Source organism: Brassica napus, chromosome C4, assembly GCF_020379485.1.
Source record: "Brassica napus cultivar Da-Ae chromosome C4, Da-Ae, whole genome shotgun sequence".
Taxonomy (NCBI): Eukaryota; Viridiplantae; Streptophyta; class Magnoliopsida; order Brassicales; family Brassicaceae; genus Brassica; species Brassica napus.
The window spans coordinates 46,412,931-46,432,950 of NC_063447.1; the positions used below are offsets into that span (position 1 = coordinate 46,412,931).

A 20,020-nucleotide genomic window follows, 5' to 3' on the forward strand; every position below is an offset into this window, starting at 1 on the left:
AATAAAAATCATTTGTAAAGAAATTTCTAAAAAGAATTTTAGTAAAGCATTGAAGAGTATTCTCAACTTTTTTTTCAATAGATCTCTGGATCTCAACGAATCCAGAAAGACATTGATCCTTAGGTATTATAAAACTAAATAAGACTTTTTTGCATAAATCTAGCTTCAGCTATGTCATATTGTAATGTATTCAATCATACCCATCAGATCGCTCATCGGTGAATATAGTTGTTGAGATGAAGAAAGTGTAAGTTCTCTTGAAGCTCCTCTGAAGTGTCTTTTGCAGTTTGTCGGCATCAGCTATGCCTTCATCTTCTTTCCCTGAAGAAAAGAATCCAATGCCTTTACATGTATGATCCATGAAAGGCAAATTAATGTTATACGTGTACATGTCTATGTTTACTTCAACTGTTATATTCCTACACTATATTACAAATCATTAATGCTTTTATCATCAAATTATACATAATGTCATTTTACACACCAAATAATAATTTACATCTACTTGATATTTGGTACAAGTGTTTGACAGACGGACGTGCACATACGCTATATTTTTAGGCACATAGAAGTTGGAGTAAGACATAAATTTGTGATGAAACTTATGCACTTTCCTCGGAGGAGATTGAATTTTTATCTTCAGGTACAGATGGAGGCATAGGAGATGCAGATAAATGCAAAAGATACTTAGGAGGAGCCTCAAGAGCACTTAAGCTTCCCTCCATCATTTCAACAACTCTGTTCATCGATGGGCGATCTGATGGGCATGCTTGAATACATGACAATCCAACAAGAATCATCTTCCTTGCAAACTCGTCATCTTCGTCTTCTGTTATCTGATCTTCTAGAAACCTTTTACAATCTCCCTTTTCAAGACTTTTATAGATCCAATCTGGGAAATACATTGAACTACTGTTGTTGTCTGATACAGAGTTCCTATTTCTTGCTCCCATCATTTCAAGTACCAACATTCCATAACTATACACATCTGACTTGTGAGAGACTCTCCCGTAGATTCTTGAAAACACTTCGGGTGCGATGTACCCGATGGTCCCTCTTGTCTCTGACATCCACAAGATACTTTCTTGACTCCCACAGAGCCTGGCGAGTCCAAAATCAGAAATCTTGGGACAGAGATCTTTTCCCAACAGTATGTTCTGTGGTTTTATGTCGAAATGAACAATCCTTGTCTTGCAAGCATAGTGCAAGTACTGAAGGCCTCTTGCAACTCCGAGTGCAATATCATACATCTTTCCCATGTCAATGCGCAGTGAGGGCTGGCTCGTTATGAACTTATCGAGTGAACCATTCTCTACAAATTCATATATAATTGCTCTTTTGGACCCTTCATAGCAGAAGCCTAGCAGAGAAACAATATGGATATAGGATGTTCTGCTCATACTCGCCACTTCGTTAATGAAATCTTCACCATTCTTCTTTGATTCTTTTAAGACCTTTACTGCAACCTTGAGCCCTTCACAAAGGTTTCCTTCATATACAATTCCATATCCCCCTCTCCCGATTTCTTGAGCGAACGAGTTTGTGATTTCCTTCACCTCAGCGTAGTTATATCGTTTCAGCGGTATAAGTTCCTCAAAATTCTCTATTCTTGGATGTTCTAATGCTTCTATCTTGTTCAGAAAGTATATGAGCATTGATAGAATCAATAATGTCAAACATATAATGAGGATTAACACTGCACATGAAACTGACTATTGTTAAGTAAATTTTGTATTGGAAAGAATAAAAACAAAAATTTATATTGCTAGAAAACTAACCTCTAGAACCTGTCAAGGGATAATTAAAGCTAGTTGGATCAGCTCCAGCCGAAGACTTTGGGAGTTCACCAGAACTTGTTTTCATGCATTTGAATCCAAGTAAAGAACCGGAGAACTCCTTTATCCTGTTAGGATAAAAAGAAAAGTCTTCTTTGCAGCAAAACTGATTTGCAAACTTGTCGAAACTGCAAAACCCACCGGTTTTTAAACAATGTTTACATGGTCTGTCGTTGATCTTCAGCTTCACTTCGAATCCTTCTCTCAATACATTTCCCAAATTCCTGGCTTCTTTCTCAGGTATGAAACCTGCAGGAACAATAACATTGGAGATTGTTCGACAAGACTGGTAGTAATGTTCATCGTGATACACTGAACCAGTCCCTCCATTTGAACAAGTGAAGTTCTCAAGGTAATGAAAGCGAGGGTCACAGTTAGAGAAAACGATGAGGTTCTTGTAATTTGGGGATCGCTGAAAGATTTTAGGAGGAGAGATTGTGTTGCCCTCCCCCCATCCTCTTTCTTTCTCTCTCGAGAAAGAGAAAGTAGAGTATAAAGGAGTAAATGATAGAGAAGAGCAGAAGGAAGGTGAATAATCTTGTCTTACAAGTTTAAGAGTTTTGAATGTGTTGTCTATGTGAAGAACATTGAAAAAGATGTTGGAGATATTTATAGAGGTTTTGTTAGAAACTCTGTCGCAGCTAAGCTTCAATAATGGATGGCCACAAGGCTCACCACGATTCTCTCCCCAGAAGGGGAATGTTGCGCTGAGGTTTCCACACTCAAAAACAGAGTCGCATGACAAGAAAGCTTGGTTGCTTAGTGCACAAGGAAAATTATGAAACAGGAACATGAACAAAGTTACAAAACAACACCCTAGTGCTGGAGTATCCATCATTTTGTTTAAAGTATAATTCCTTCTGTTTCTTGGAGAAATGAGGAAGAGTAACAGTAAAAGAAAATTCTTCAGAAGGAAACACAGCTTAATTAATATCATAGGAAGAGTTAGGTGATGGCCATTAAGGCTTCACCCTCTACAAGGCCTTGCTTTGCTAGACAAAGGTCCTCTGTTTATTAAACAAAGAAATGAAAGAAAGGTCTCTTTTTCACACTTTGGTGAGAACACTGGACTTCAGACTAGTCTCCGTTAACCCTACAGATACGAATCCTGGATAAGGACTTTTTGTAAGCTCAGAACCAATTAGTCTGAATGGATTATCGAGTTTGTTGCTAGTTGATAACATTAAATTTCAATTAAATGCAAAGAGATCAGATTTCATTTACTTGTTAAACAGTAAGAACCGGACGAGTCTTTCCATCTCCAGCAAGAAAGATATAAGCATTTTGTTAATTTCAATGAAGTAAACATTTGGATTAAAATTCAGTTAAGACATACAATCTTGAAATGCAAATTTGCATTTTGATTTGAAGTCTTTATGTTTGTGTCTACTAAATAAACTTATTCTTTTTCTTTAATAAAGAAAGGGAATTAAGTTTAAAGAAAATGTAAAATAAAGATTTACAAATACAAAATGCATGGGAGACTTGGATATGTTGAAAGGCCAAGTCAAGAGTGAAAGTGACAAATAAACTCGGAGAGTATATATTTTATACATTGTTAGCATTCACCAATAATATTTAGAAGCCTTTCATTTACTAGTCCTTGTGGAGATTCGTGTTAACGTATAAGAAAGACTCAATCATTGAACCCACTACTCCATTACTTTGGATATTCCTTGTAAAGAGTCATTTGAAGCTTTCGGTTTACTAAGACTTCTGATCCATGCTTCTTCCAATACTTTTGAGCTGCGGGCCATGGTTTCTAAAACCAATTTAAATAGGATCTGTATCCAATTTCATGAAAAAACAAATGCCTGTTGAAAACTTTGGGAGACGAGAAACTCGTGTAATCAAAATTTGTAATAACATAATTTTTGGGGAACCATAGTTTCTGTGATAATCACACAAACACAACAAATCGAAAAGACAGAAAAATGTGTGAAGAGTTTTTATTGATTTTAGACTGAATTTTATGAAAAGCTACCTAAGTACCCCTTTTCAAAGATCAAGCCAAACATAGTTCGTTTTATACAAGAGATTGAAATGCTTTCGCAAAATTCGTCAAATAACCAGATACAAAGAATAAAACAACAAATCATGGCAATATTGCGTTTAATACTAGATTTGCTACACTAAACCACCTAAAAACTAAGTTCTCTAAGGCTAAATCCGGATGCAGAACATGTGGAGTCTAAGAATTCATGGTCAATGTATCTCTCTTTTCTCTTGTCTTGACCTCTTCTTCATTTAGTTCTCCAAGGTTGGCCAACTTTCCGATTTACTATAAATTTAGAGAAGTGGTGAGGAGGAGTGGACGGGGACGAACAGGCGAAGACTTAAGGACTAGGAGGAGAGGGAAGGACTAGTGGCGACTAGGAACGAAGGATGAGTGGACTGAACGGGATCAAACGGGCAAGGACGTCCGGACGATGGCAAATGGGCGAGCACGTGGTCAGGGCGAGCAGGTTCACTGTTGTCTCTTCTTGTCTTCCGTTGGTTGTTCCGTGTAACCCCATTCAGTTTCTAATGTTATTTCGTAAAACGTCGAGTTTTTTATATGAAAGTTGTTTCGTAAAAACTGTATCATTTTGTTTTACAAAAGTTGTTTCGTAAAATCTGGTAAAATCTGGTAAAATCTGTGTCGTTTTGTTTCACAAAAGTTATTTCGTGAAAAATGTTCCGAAGTAACTTATACGAAAGATGTTCTAAATTGTGTCTATGTTAGTTTTATGAAATTTTATTTCGTATTAATTTTGTTTTGAGAAATATATTCCGTAGAATCACTACAAGAAAACACGGACAATACCGACGGAAAAACCGACCGAAAAAATCTGTCAGGATTTTCCAACGGAATTCCGACGAAAACTTGTCGGAAATCTACTTCGGCAAATTCGTCGGAACTTTGTCGGAAAATCCTGACAGAATACTTTCGTCGGTATTTGGTCATACGATCCCGACAGAAAAACGACAAAAATCTGACAAAAATATGACCGTTGCAAAAAATTGACACATACCGACAAAATACCGTCGGATTGAACAGCCGTTTCACTTCCCGACGGAATACCGACGAATTTGCAGCCGTTGCACTTCCCGACGAAATACCGACGAATTATGTAGCCGTTAGTATCCGTTTAAATTACCGACGGAACACCGACGGGTTCTGGACGTTAATTTAGCCGTTATCATTCCCGACGGAATACCGACGAATATTTTCCGTCGGGAAGTTTTCCAGATTCATTATAAATACGACCTCTCCTTCATTCATTCAAATCACAACAAAACAATATAAATTATGGGTACTCCTTATAATTTCCGTTCTTGGTTAGATCAACCTCATATGGATCCAAATACAAATTTACTTACGGAGGAATACGCACGTGGTATTCAAGAATTCATGGGGGTGGTTCAAAGTCAACCGGAAGCAAGAACAAGTAAGTATTTATTATGTCCATGTTCTACTTGTAAGAATAATATCCGTGTCAAAAAAATGGAAGTATGGAGTCATTTATATTTGAAAGGATTTACACGTGGTTATAAGATTTGGTATCTTCATGGAGAAAGATTTGAGTATAGTAGTAGTAGCGAACCTCAAACTGCCGATAGGTTAGATGAACCTACCACGGATGTAGATTTTGGGATAGGGACTATTCAGATGGTATATGATGCATATGGAGAAAATTTACCGTCGGGTGAAGAGGAAGGAGATAGACAAGAACAACCCAATTTAGAAAATTTCCCATGTGAAGAGGAAGGAGAACGAGAACAACCCAATCTAGAAGCCAGAAGATTTTTTGAAATGTTAGATGCAGCTAAGCAGCCATTGTATCAAGGATGTAAAGATGGGCATTCACATTTATCATCCGCAAGTCGATTGATGGCGCTAAAGACTAACTATAATTTGGCTGAAGAATGTGTGGATGCGATTGCAGATTTTATTAGAGATGTTCTACCTGAAGATAATCTTGCACCTGGCTCATATTATGAGGTACAAAAATTGGTCGCTGGTCTTGGCTTACCATATCAGGTGATAGATGTATGCATCGATAACTGCATGATTTACTGGAGAGCAGATGAGAACAGGGAGAATTGTAAATTCTGTCGGAAACCTCGTTATCAGGATACAAGTGGAAGAGTTCCGGTGCCATACAAACGAATGTGGTAGTTGCCGTTGACTGAAAGATTAAAGAGGTTATATCAGTCTGAACGAACAACAGAACCAATGAGATGGCATGCAAAGCACTTAACAAATTGTGAGATAACACATCCTTCCGATGCAGAGGCGTGGAAGCATTTTCAATCAACATAGAATTTGCATCTGAGGTAAGAAATGTGTATCTTGCATTATGCACAGATGGTTTCAGCCCATTTGGAAAGCATGGAAGACAATATTCATTGTGGCCGGTAATCTTGACACCTTACAACTTACCACCACATTTGTGTATGCGACGGGAGTTTTTGTTCCTCTCAATTCTCGTTCCCGGGCCAGATCATCCTAAGAGATCACTGGATGTGTTTCTTCAGCCATTGATATATGAGCTGCAATTATTATGGGAGCACGGTGTTCATACATACGATGTTTCGTGGAAAGAAAATTTTCAGATGCGAGCAGTACTTATGTGGACAATAAGTGATTTTCCAGCATATGGTATGTTATCTGGATGGACCACGCATGGGAGGCTATCATGTCCTTATTGCCAAGACAACACAGATGCTTTCCAACTAAAAAATGGTCGGAAAACGTGTTGGTTTGACTGTCACAGGAGATTTCTACCACACGATCATCCATATCGTAAGAGTAAGACATTGTTTACAAAGAACAAGAGGGTGTTTGACAGTCCACCTGAAGAAGTAAGTGGCAAAAAGTTGAAGGAACAATTAAGAGATTGAAGTTATAGATTTTGGATTTCTGTAATTTGTATAAAGCATTTTTTTTTAATAAAATGTTTTTAATTATATACAAATCGTTTTTATTTATAAAAAATCAGCATATGGTATAAAAAATATTTTTTTCATTATAAAAATTCGTTAAATTAATTAAAAAACACATTTTAATTATTATAAAAATATTTTAATTATAAAACGTTTCTAAATAATAAAAAAGCTTACTAATGTTTTTTTTTCTAGGGATGAACCACCTCCTCTTATACTTAGACGTCGTTCTCGCCGGGGTACTTCTTCAGTCACTCAGAGTACTCAGAGTACGTCACCCGCTAGTAGCCCAGTTGCAGCTACCACTCCTCCAGCAGCCCCCACCCCTCCAGCAGCCCGCACCCCCCCTTCGGTAGCTTCCGGCCCTTCTCAAAATTCAAGAGGAGGAGGATTGCCTACTACGATGACTGTTGCGGAGTTAGTTAGGCAACCTGGCCGAGAATCGCTTCAGCGGCTTGATCCAAATTATCTTATTGTCCCAAACACCACTTGGTAAGTATTTGTTTTAAAAGGTTCTTTCATTTTATATTCATCTTTTACATTTAATCGTGTTTGGTTTTATTTCATAGGTTTGATTTTTCTGGCAATGGTATCACCAACAGCCTTCTTAGGATGGAGTACACGATGCTAAAGCGTGGTTATCCAACTTTCTATGACATGCCTGAAGAAGATCAAGAACTTTGGTTTCAGCAATTTGCGGTATACGTTCTCAATTTTTAATATTATAAAAAAATTTCTACAATTGTAACTTTCTAAAAAAAAATTTGTATTTATTTTGCAGCAAGAGTTCACTTGGGAATCAGGGATTACAGAACAAGTGAAAATTGTTTTCCGCCGCCAAGCAGCTTCGCACTACACCAAGCGGATCAATGAGTGGAAGCAAAAATTTGATGTTGGCGAGGTCCCGAAGCACATCAACCCAGACGTTTGGCGGGATTTGTGTGGTCATTGGACGAAAGATGAGACAAAGTCTTTGTCGACAATCAACTCGCAAAATCGGTGTAGCGTGCGTGGCGGGAAAGGGATATTTGTCCACAACTTAGGGGCAACAAGTTTACAGACCCGAGCACTTCAGCTAGTAAGTTTCTAATCTGATTTTCTTATTCATTTTTAAATATGTGATACTAAATATATTGTTTTTAGATGAAGGAAAACGATGGAGTTCCCGTAGATGATTTTACCCTGATGAAGAATGCCTATACCAACAAGAAGACTGGCGAGATTCAGGATGGACTTATTAAGGGCGTAATCCAGGTCGTGGAAAATCGAAAAGAGAATCTCCTCGCGACTCAAGCTTCTATGTGTGAAGAAGGCGATTATGCATCTTCCAACTCCTTAACCGTAGAGCAACTCAACAACCTTGTTCTCGAGGTACATTCTAATTTCTTTTTGCTATGTATGTGTGATATGTGTGTGTGCGCGCGTATGTGTGTGATATGTATTTGTTATTTCTCATTCAGGCTGTTCCAAGGAAAAAGGGCCGTTATGTTGGATTGGCTCGTCCGACCGGAGGGGCTTCTTCTTCTTCTTCAGCTCACTATCCACTCGTTGATGAGCTTATGGAGCAGATTAAGACCAAGGATACGGAGATTGAGTTTCTGAAGAAGGACAATGCTGAAATCCGGGTTGAGCTGCAGCAAAACCGAACGACTATGGAGCAAAACAATGTTCTCACCTAGACCTTGTTGCAGAAGTTTAGGATCCGATTCGGTGAAGACTTTTAGTTGTTTTTTTAATTTTCAAAAACTTTTTATTACTTTTTATAACTTTAATGTATAATAATGTTGAATTTATATATCTATAATGTTTTTAAATTCTAAATTATCAATTTTTTCCTGAAATTAAATTAAGAATTATAAAAATTGTTTTTTTTTAATTAAAAAAGGAATACCGACGGATACAGTTATCCGTCGGAATTTCTACATATTTTTGACGAATAGGATCCGTCGGTATTTTCTAGATATTCCGACGGAATAAAGTCGTCGGTTTTATTTTCAGTTACCGACGGACTTTCTTCGTCGGTATTTTCTGAATATTCCGATGAACTCCCTTTGTCGGTATTTTCTGAAAATTCCGACGAATTCTCTTTGTCGGTATTCTCTATAAATACCGACGGATATGTGTCGTCGGAAATTTTAGAAAAAAACCGACGGAATATGTTCGTCGGTATTTGCCGACGAAATATGTTCGTCGGTATTTACCGACGAATTTCCGACGAATATCTGTATACCGACGAGATGATACCGACGGACATTTTTCGTCGGGATTTCATCGGTATGCGACTTTCCCGACGAGATTATAATGGATTTGTCCATCGGTATCGCGCAGTTTTTTTGTAGTGAATGTTCTACATAAAATAAGGTTCTCATTAAATCCTTTTGAAAGAATGTTTTCCGAATAATCCTTGCTCGCGCGTAAATTATTTTATACTCTTTCCGGAGAGAGTTATACGAAGCTTATTCTGATTTATCGTTATTTAAACTGAAGCCTATTCTGATATATCGTTATTTAAACTGGTGCAGCGTATGTAGAATTATTCTCTAAACATTTCCGGATCGGTTACATGAACAACACATTTTGCTATGTTTTAAGTGATCTCAGACGTTGATATTTCTATGACCGATATTTACCCCAACAATTAGCCCTTCATTTGTTAGAGTTACGTGTGATTTTGACAAGGTTATGATAAGTGTTTAAGCATGATCAAAATTGCTATGTGAGTCACAGTTCATATGTAAACAGTCTACAAAGGTAAAATCATAAGTTTCTAATTGCAAAGAGTAGAGTTGATGCGTATCTATCATATTACCGTCTCTTTTCTGTCTCGGCTTGTTTATATTCTCATTCTAGGTCTCATCTTTCCATCTTTCCGTAGACTTGTATCTATTATAGGAGATATATGTCATTAGGGTCATAATTGTAATTAGTCAATACCTAATCACTTATGTACTCTGTATAAATACTGTACTTGTACATATTAATAAGGTATTCAGCCTCCATTTATACATGGTATCAGAGCTCACGATACCTTGATTTTTTTTTCCGCCGTTCTTCACACCCTCTTCTTCTTCTTCTCTTCTCTTCATCCTCTGTTTCTCTTAACTCTCTGTTTCACATCATCTCTCTCTCATCAATCATGTCGAACGAATCTCCTGCTTCATCCACTGAGACGATCATTGTCTCCAACACTCGTACGTTGCTCAACGTTAATATGGCTAACGTCACAAAGTTGACATCTACGAACTTCATTATGTGGAAGCGTCAAGTAAACTCTCTCCTTGACGGCTATGGTCTAGCGGGTCATGTCGAAGGATCCATTGAGATCCCACCACCGACTCTTACGGTTGATGGTCAAGTCACTATCAACAATGAGTACTTGCTGTGGAAGCGCCAAGATAACCTCATCTACAGCGCCTTACTTGGAGCCATCACAACACCGGTGCAAGCGCTCCTCTCAACCACTACCACTGCTGCAGATATCTGGAATACTCTCTCTGCAACCTATGCTAAGCCGAGTCGTGGTCATATCCTCCAGCTGCGACAACAACTCAAACAGTGGACGAAAGGAACCAAGTCCATTGATGAGTATATGCAAGGACTCACAAATCGCTTTGATCAATTGGCACTCCTTGAGAAGCCGCTGGATCATGAAGACAAGATCTAGTTCATTCTCACAGGTCTCCCAGATGACTACAAGACAGTGGTCGATCAGATTGAGGGCAGAGACACCACTCCTCCCCTAACAGAGATCCATGAAAAGCTCATTCAACATGAACTGAAGCTAGCGATGAAGTCTGAGACACTATCTCCTCTGCCGGTTACGGCGAACGTGGCGAATTACCGTGGTCACAACAACAACTCCAACAGCAGCCGAGGTCATGGCAGATCCAACAACCGTGGCTCTTACAACAACAACTGGAGCAATCGCAGGAACAACTCCAATAATCAGGGTTACTCCCCGCGACCGTATCAGGGACGTTGCCAAATCTGTGGTATTCATGGCCACAGTGCTCGTACCTGTTCTCAGCTCCAACTTCATGGAAGTTCTGGAAACTCGAACCAGTCATCTGTGTCCTCCTATGCTCCTTGGCAGCCTCGGGCTCATCTTGCGTCTGCAGCGGCATACAATGCTAACAACTGGCTCCTACACAGCAGAGCAACACACCATCTCACCACAGACCTCAACACCCTGGCTCTTCATCAACCCTACAACGGTGGAGAAGAGGTCATGACTGCTGATGGCACTGGCATGCCCATCACGCACACTGGTTGGTTCAGCACTTCTTCCTACCCCTCATCGCTCTCTTACTTTGAATGATGTGTTATATGTACCAAATGTTACGAAATACCTGATCTCGGTTTATAAAATGTGCAATACTAATGGAGTTTTCTTTGAATTCTTTCCTGCACACTTTCAGGTGAAGGATCTCAGCACGGGGGTTCAGTTGCTTCAAGGCAGAACTAAGAATGAGTTGTATGAGTGGCCGATTCAACCTTCCTCTCCAATGTCGTTGTTTGCTTCATCTTCGTAGAAACCTGATCTTCTCTCTTGGCATGCTCGACTTGGTCATCCGGCCTTACCAGTCTTAAAGTCTTTAGTTTCGAAATTCTCTTTACCAGTCTCATTGTCGTCTGCAAACGATTTGTCTTGTTCGGATTGTTCTATCAATAAAAGCCATAAGCTACCATTTTACTCAAACACAATTGCCTCTTATCATCCTCTTGAGTATCTGTATACAGATGTGTGGTCGTCTCCAATTGTGTCCATCGATGGCTACAAGTACTATCTTGTCATTGTTGATCTGTACACTCGCTATACCTGGCTGTATCCACTCAAGCTGAAATCGCAAGTCCATGACACATTCATCAGATTCAAGGCGCTGGTTGAGAACAGATTCAAACACAAGATAGGTACTCTATACTCCGACAATGGTGGTGAATTCATTGCCTTGCGTCAGTTTCTGTCGACTCACGGTATTACGCATCTTACTACTCCTCCTCATACACCTGAGCTGAATGGCATATCCGAACGGAAGCATCGACATGTGGTAGAGACTGGTCTTACCCTACTTGGTCAAGCTTCAATGCCAAAGACGTACTGGAGCTACGCCTTCGCTACTGCTGTTTATCTCTTAAATAGGATGATAACTCCAGTTCTTGGCAATGTCTCTCCCTATCAGAAGTTATTTGGTCAGCCGCCTAACCACCACAAGCTACGTGTGTTTGGATCAGAATGCTTCCCTTGGCTGCGCCCTTATACCAAGCACAAACTGGAACCCCGTTCAGCATCTTGCGTGTTCATTGGATACTCTCTGACGCAAAGTGCGTATCTCTGTCTTCATCGCGAATCTGGTCGTATCTACACGTCGCGACATGTAGCCTTCAATGAGAAAAGGTTTCCGTTTGCATCTCCTGTCTCAGGTACGACTGCTTCAGCTGATACTTCAGATCAGAGAACTGGGTTTGCTCCAACGACAATGGTACCGGTACGGCCACTCATCAACACTTCGCCCTCGTGCTCTGCTCCTCACCAACACAGTCCGTCTGCAACTCCTGTACCAGACGCGATTCCGTCTCCGATATCACCACAACAACAACACCACACTCCTCCGGTGCTTCAGCCGCAACAAGCTCCTGAACCTCACCCACAAACATCATCACATACCCAACCTACCGCATCCCTTAATTCCCAGACCTCACCGAGCCAAGGCTCTTCTACCTCACCCTCTACATCCTCTTCCCCTCCATCTCCAACCCCACTTCCACCAGCTCCCACTCCACAACCAAACCCGAATCTCCATACTATGAAAACTCGTTCAAAGAATAACATTTCAAAGCCTAAAAACAAAACCTCTCTCACTGCCACCATACCAAAACTCCGACCAAAAATTCCCAAAACCGTGGCTGAAGCACTCAAGGACCCGAACTGGAGACAGGCAATGTGTGACGAGATCAATGCTCAGTTACGATATGGCACTTCTGAACTTGTTCCACCTGAAAAGTATCAGAATGTCATTGGTTGTAAGTGGGTATTTACGCTTAAATATAAAGCTAACGGTGAACTTGACAGGTATAAAGCTCGTCTGGTGGCAAAGGGTTTTCATCAGCAACTTGGACATGATTTCACGGAGACGTTTAGCCCTGTTATCAAGTCCACCACCGTCCGCTCTGTCTTCCATGTCGCGGTCACTAAGGGTTGGCGTCTTCGTCAAATTGACGTAAATAATGCTTTTCTGCAAGGAACTCTGGAAGAGGAGGTCTGTGTCACACAACCACCAGGCTTTGTTGATCAAGATCGACCACACTATGTCTGTCGCTTGAAGAAAGCCCTCTATGGGCTCAAACAAGCGCCGCGCGCATGGTACCAGGAACTCAGGTCTTATATTATGACTGCATGGTTCTTGAACTCCACTGCAGACACCTCTCTCTTCACATATCACCGCGGCTCTGACATTATCTATGTTCTGGTATATGTTGATGATATGGTAATTACGGGCAACAACAATCGTGTCATTGATGCGTTCATTGCGGCCATTTCAACTTGGTTCTCACTTAAAGATCTTGGTGAGCTTAGCTACTTTCTCGGCATAGAGGCAACCAGGACCTCCAAAGGCTTGCACTTGATACAGAAGAAATATGTGCTCGATCTGCTCACTCGCACGAACATGATAGATGCGCGCCCGGTCTCCACTCCGATGTCTCCGACGCCCAAGTTGTCTCTAAATTCAGGAACCCCGATGGATAATCTGAGTGAATATAGAGCGGTTCTTGGGAGTCTGCAATACCTTTTTTCACCAGACCAGACATTGCCTTCCCGGTAAATCGTCTAGCTCAATTTCTGCAGCGACCTACAGACCTTCACTGGCAAGCAGTCAAGCGAATTCTTCGCTATCTGGCTGGTACGTCTGCTCATGGGATTCTCATTCGTCCTGATACACCATTGAAGCTCCACGCATACTCCGATGCCGACTGGGCAGGCGATGCTGACGATTATTGCTCCACAAACGCCTATATCGTGTACCTTGGGAGCAATCCAATTTCTTGGAGCTCAAAGAAGCAAACGGGAGTGGCTCGCTCGTCTACGGAAGCCGAATACAGGGCCGTCGCCAATGCAGCAGCGTAACTACTCTGGGTATGTTCGCTTTTCACTGGGCTGCGTATACCGTTACCAGAGATGCCAGTGATATACTGTGATAATGTTGGTGCCACCTACCTTGCTGCCAATCCTGTATTTCACTCGAAGATGAAGCATATAGCCCTTGATTTTCACTTTATCCGGCACCATGTGCAATCTGGAGCGCTACGAGTCTCCCACCTCTCGACTAAGGACCAGTTGGCTGATGCTCTCACTAAACCACTTCCTCGACCGCGCTTCCAAGAACTTTTGTGCAAGATTGGAATCACTCATGTTACTCCATCTTGAGGGGGTGTATAGGAGATATATGTCATTAGGGTCATAACTGTAATTAGTCAATACCTAATCACTTATGTACTCTGTATAAATACTGTACTTGTACATATTAATAAGATATTCAACCTCCATTTATACATCTATCATCTTTCTATTTTTCTCTTTATTATCTCCAATATCCAAGTCTATACTTTTCGGAAATCTTCATTTTCCCCTTTTTTTTTCCCTTATTCCTCTCAAAGCAAGTAAACCTTCATTGATTTGGGCTTTCATTTCAAAATGTTTTATGATTTAGGTCTTTTAAGTATTTCCTGAAAATGTCGTCGTTTCACTCCACGGTTATTTTGGTGTCGTTGGATTACGAAATGATGAAAATAATTTTTTTGTCGAAAAACTATTTGTTGTTTACGTTTAACCATTTTTATTCAACCTTTTGGCTAGTTTTACGTAATTTTTTTCTCATTGTTTGTAATATTTTTTACTGGCAACTTTGTTACGAAGAGCGTTAAAGACACGAATCAGGAGAAGACACTATGAATGGAGAAGTGTGTGACGATTCTAGGGAGAGTGGGCGACGACTCTACAGGAGAGTGGGCGATGACTCGAAATGGGTGAGGAGTAAAGTGGGCGACGACTCTACGGGAGAGTGGACGATGACTCATTGCTCGTTGTTAAATTATTTAAAAGTGTCTGTCTAACTAAAACGTTTTTTATATAATTAATTAATTATTCAATACATTTAAAAAAAACTTGTTTCTCATTTTGTAAATTTTAAAACTTTTTTAGATAATGTTTTGTTAAAATTGATTTTAGAAAAATTTTAAATAGTTTTTGGATTATTTTTTCTGTTAACAAAGTTTATTTTTAATTTTATATGGCAGGAAATGCAGGAAACATTCCCAAGGCGCTCGACAACAACGTCCCACCCAAGTTGGTGTGAATACTGTATCAGCGTCTGGATTTCTTGTATCTTCTCCCGCACCAAATTTTCAAACCTTGGTCTCTTGGGAAGTGCCAATTACCATGAGCGTCTCGGAGTTAGTTCAACAACCTAGACGAAAACTTCTGACGAGACTCCATCCTCATGAGCGGACGGTGCGATGTGGTAAATTTTTCTTTATTTAAACTACACATTCCTTTAATTCTTTTTCTTAGGTTCAATTACTCAAGCAACTGAATTAGCGAAAGTATTTTGAAGATGATGTATATAATGCTGAAACACGCTTATCTGACATACATGGACAAGACAAGGGATGATCGATGTTAATTCTTCTAATTGTTTGATTCATGATTATTGACTCTTAACAGTTTTTAACTAATATTATTTTTATTTCTATTTTAATAAGAGTTCACTTGGAAACTGTAGCCCATGACTCGATCAGGTGGAAAATGCATTCCACCATCATGCACAAAAAGCATGACAACTATCAAATCAATGAGTAGAAACAGAAGCGGGTTGTCGGCAAGACGCCAAAGTCAATCAACCCAATTGTTTGGGAGGGATTGAAGGAGTATTTGGCATTAACGAATGCACATGCTACTTTCTAGACCAACTCAGGTAACCGGCGTAGCGACCATCGCTTGGTCAGGTTAGGTTGTGGAGCACAATCCTTTTTTTTTATCCATGTCAGCTTTGTATACTGCTGACCTCGAACTTGTTCAAGAGCTCAAGAAGAAAATGTACGAATGCGTTGGAGAAGAAAAATGAAGCAAATACGGCTCATAATGTGGGACACGCCCGTCAAATCATAGAGGACAACAAATTCATGCAAGCGATGCGTCGTTGCAAGTTTGGCGACTTTCGGTTTTTTTTTTCAAACTCTTAAATATTGGTTTCTTGTTAAAAATATTAAAGTATTTGGTTTAATATTTTCGAATTATAAATATTAAATATTTGAATTTTAAAAATTATGTCGGGAATTCGTTGGGATATTCATCAGGAATAATTTCTGACAAACGTGTGATCTCGTCGGGAGAATTCTCGACGACCAAGATCGTCGGAAGAATTCTCGACGAAATTTTTGGTTATGAAAAAAATTCCCAACGAACCTTTGGTCATCAGAAATAATTATTACTGATAACTTATCGAGAAAAACTACTCACGAGTCACGACCAAGTCGCGTTGGGAATTCTTCTGACAGAATTCCAACAACATTTTCCATGACCGATTTTGTCGAAAATTCTTTTGGAAAGTAGTTGTGGGGAATTCATTGCCGTCTTTTTAAAAATCTCCTAAGAATTTTTTGTCAAATGAAATAAAACCGATAAAAAGTGGTTATCGGAAATCCGTGGAGAAAGATAATTCCCAATGACTTTCCGACGAATATAGTCATCGAGAATAACTTGTTTTCTTGCAGTGTATCTTCTGTATGGCATCCTCCACAGATATGACTATCACAGATTTTAAGTGGACCATCCTTTTCTTCCAGGATTAACTACGTGTAAGTGAGATGACATGCATGAACTTGAGAAAAAGTACTTTGATATTATTGAAAAATTATATTTTTTTGGTAAGATGCTAAGTAAAATTATAAAATTTAGAAAACAATTCCTGTAAAACAATTAAAAATAAGAATATAGATCCATATGTATGTGTTAACTAATAGCGGGGATATATTTATATAATGTATCTTATTTCCGATAACAATTTACGAATAATATGTATTAAAGGATCTCATACCACGTAAGTAGTGTGAAACATCAAATGATGACTACCTTATGAAATGATTAAATAAATCTATAGTAAAAAAAAATCTACACAAACCGTATAGGATACAAAATGATACATTGGTGCTCTTATATTTGAATATCTGATGAACTAATTAACTTAAGATGAAATCTGTGTTTTGTAGGTAAAATTGTTTCTTGTTCTATAAAGCAATTACCACTAACATTATCGAAACCTTTTTGTTAAGTTATGTAGTCTGTTTTCTTATAGGGATAAAAAATTAAAACCTAATTGCCATAAAAATAACCAAGAAGAAGCAACGATATAGAAATTACATATATATCCATAAATCAGACATTTGACAATCCGATAGAAAATGTCTCAGACAGAAATCCAAAGAGGATAAAAACAGGCAATTGGAAGTGAAATGAGTATAGATTATTATATGATTATTTTAGAAAGGAAATTAAGCACCGGTGAAGCTTGGTGGCTTGTAGGCGATGAAACTGATGCACTGGACCTGACGGTTGTTGTCGAATCCAATGATTCTAATAAAGGCGTTAGGGTACTCCGTCTTGCACTCTTGCACTTCCTTCAACACTTGAGCAGAGTCAGTGCATCCAAACAAAGGAAGCTTCCACATTGTCCAATAACGGCCATCGTAGTATCCAGGTGTGCTTCCATGCTCACGGTACACAAATCCGTGCTATATAGACATACCATTCAAAATCATGATTCACATGGTATAAAATGGATGTTTAGATACAAGTAAACAAAATTTTGTTTTTATTACCTCCAACTCAAATTCAACACAAGGAATCCACTTGTTGCGGAGAAGGTAGTCAACTTCTTTGGCCAATTCAACGTCAGTAAGGTCAGGAAGATAAGAGAGAGTCTCAAACTTCTTCTTTCCAACTGGTGGCCACACCTATAAATCCCATTTGCAGTTAATAAATAGGAATTCCCTTTTGTATATACACATTTTTCAATCCGGTACGTTATTATATACTATTGTTCACTCGGATTTTCACATGTACCAGTTCCACATAATAAAGGACGGGCCTACAACTCTAGTGATATTTACCTTCATGCAGCTAACTCTTCCTCCGTTGTTTGCAATGGAAGTAATATCAGTGTTGCTTTTGCGGGTGACTGGGAATGCAGCGGATGACTTCAAGCCGGTGAATGGAGCAACCATGGTGGCTTGAGCCGGTGAGGTAGCCACAGCGGCGGAGGAGAGCATAGAGGAAGCCATTATTACTTCTTTTTCTCTTTTCTATTACTTGTTTCTCTATTGCTTTGGTCATCTATATATAGTGAGGCCGGCATGAGGCATAAAGCCCTTAGATCAAAGAGTGCGGGATTCATGTCTGATGATAACGTCGTTACCTGCCACAGGATTAAGGAAAGGTGTTGACACCCTTATCGATACAGACCACTATGATAAGGCCACGTGGCAGAAAATTTCCTTATCTTATCTTTTCTTGGAAGGAAATGAGTGAATGTGTATGGTTACTAGTGTCCACTTGAGCCGATTCTCTTGGCTCCTTCCTTTTGGCAGAAAAGAAATGAGACGCATGACCTACATTTAAATCTTCGGGGACCTATGTACTACAAGAAAATTAAATTACTTGAATCAGACATGTAATGTCGTCATTAATTATAACTTATGAGTGCTGAGAGTACTATTGATGATTATGTTCATACTCAAACGAAGAAGAGAAACAATTCTATTTTTTTCTTCGTCAGAAAGTGTAAAGTTTTTATTATATAGTTTTTCTTAAGAGTTTTATAAATCAATAAATTTTACATAAACACAGTCATTCATATAATATCACAAAGGTCAAAGCTGAAGGCTGAATTTTAACATTTACACCAAAAAAAGGGGTCAAAGCTGAACACTGAAACAAATTACCAAAAGCATCTAGTCTAAGCCGTAAAAAAAAACTAAATTGTGGGCTTTAGTGTATAAACCCGGTAGCTGCTGATGGGCTTTGAGGTCTATTGGGCCGGTGACATTTGAGACGAGTCCAAGTCCAAAGGATATATATAAGACGCCGTCGTTCTGTTTGTTACGGATGTAACAAACTATCGTCATCTTCGAGCTAAAGAGCGGAGAGCAGAAGAAGAGTAGGCGATCGTCTTCTTCGGTGGATTCTCCGGCGAGTGCTGAGTTGCAGTGGTGCGATCCGGTAGCTAGTGTTGAGCTCTCCTCACCTCAAGACGAGATCGGTATCCTGAAACAACAAGATTCGTGGTTAGCTTTGATAGAATCTTGTATAAGCTTTGTATTGTAAACTGCAATCAAGCTTAGTGGATTGGGAGCAAGAGCCTCCCCCCAGATGTAGCGCAAGCGAACTGGGCAAACAAATTCTTCTTGCATTCATTCATAATCGCATAACAAACATACAACATATCGAATTGAATCAAAGAACGCAGTGAGATCAAAGCGCAACAAGTGGTATCAGAGCCAGGTTGTGTTACAGATCGTCATTAGGAAGCAAATACACAAGGTATAGAAGATCTCAGTAAGGTTCGAAACTTATCTGGTTGATTCTTGAGTGCTGTGATTTGTGTATTCTGATCTTGAGGAAGATTATACCATCGTCTTGTTTCGGATCTGATCAATCTGAAATAAGACAAGATGGAACCTACTCAGGGTCGTTTCAAAGTTGAGAAGTTTGATGGATCTGGAGATTTTGGAATATGGAAACATAAAATATAAAATGTTATGCGCTCTTGAGATTCTAGGTCTAGATTCAGTACTAGAGGGAAAGGCTGAGTCAGGAGACGCTAGTGAAAAGATTGAGTCTGATGCTGAGGAGAAAGTTGATCCTACAAAGGCTATGAAGGACAAGAGAGTTCGCAGTCTGATCCAGATGAGTTTGAGTGATCAAATCATAAGGAAAGTCATGAAGGAGACTTCAGCTCTTGGCATATGGAAAGCATTGGAAAGGGATTACCAAACTAAGTCTCTTCCTAATAGGATCTATCTTAAGCAAAGATTCGCAAGCTACAGAATGTATGAGCAGAAGTCTATTGAGCAGAACCTTGATGTGTTCTTGAAGCTGGTTAACGATTTAGAGAGTCTAGAGATAAAGATCTCCGACAAAAATCAGGCTATTCAAATCCTTACCGGATTACCTCCAAAGTATGAACCACTGGTCCACACATTGA

At 39.4% G+C, this 20,020-nt stretch overlaps 2 protein-coding genes across 2 annotated transcripts; both read right to left on the bottom strand.

Moving 5' to 3' along the window:
* Positions 1-429: 429 nt before the first annotated feature.
* Positions 430-5,424, bottom strand: LOC106374669 (LEAF RUST 10 DISEASE-RESISTANCE LOCUS RECEPTOR-LIKE PROTEIN KINASE-like 2.3). The gene is made up of 2 exons (XM_048756233.1): positions 1,779-5,424; positions 430-1,696 (listed from the first exon to the last, which is right to left on the bottom strand). Exons 1-2 carry the CDS (start codon positions 2,770-2,772, stop codon positions 603-605), a joined length of 2,088 nt encoding a protein of 695 aa, XP_048612190.1. The 5' UTR covers positions 2,773-5,424; the 3' UTR covers positions 430-602.
* An 11,733-nt stretch (positions 5,425-17,157) lies between these two features.
* Positions 17,158-18,219, bottom strand: LOC106376497 (ribulose bisphosphate carboxylase small subunit, chloroplastic 2-like). Its single transcript, XM_013816588.3, has 3 exons — positions 17,928-18,219; positions 17,637-17,771; positions 17,158-17,549 (listed from the first exon to the last, which is right to left on the bottom strand). Exons 1-3 carry the CDS (start codon positions 18,096-18,098, stop codon positions 17,310-17,312), a joined length of 546 nt encoding a protein of 181 aa, XP_013672042.1. The 5' UTR covers positions 18,099-18,219; the 3' UTR covers positions 17,158-17,309.
* Positions 18,220-20,020: the final 1,801 nt, after the last annotated feature.

Coding starts and splice junctions, on each gene's coding strand:
- LOC106374669 (XM_048756233.1), bottom strand. CDS start 2,772: ATGATATTAATTAAGCTGTGTTTCCTTCTGAAGAATTTTCTTTTACTG. Junction 1,697..1,778: donor TCCCTTGACAGGTTCTAGAG/GTTAGTTTTCTA, acceptor TTTCATGTGCAG/TGTTAATCCTCATTATATGT.
- LOC106376497 (XM_013816588.3), bottom strand. CDS start 18,098: ATGGCTTCCTCTATGCTCTCCTCCGCCGCTGTGGCTACCTCACCGGCT. Junction 17,772..17,927: donor GAAGAGTTAGCTGCATGAAG/GTAAATATCACT, acceptor TGGGATTTATAG/GTGTGGCCACCAGTTGGAAA. Junction 17,550..17,636: donor GTGTTGAATTTGAGTTGGAG/GTAATAAAAACA, acceptor ATGTCTATATAG/CACGGATTTGTGTACCGTGA.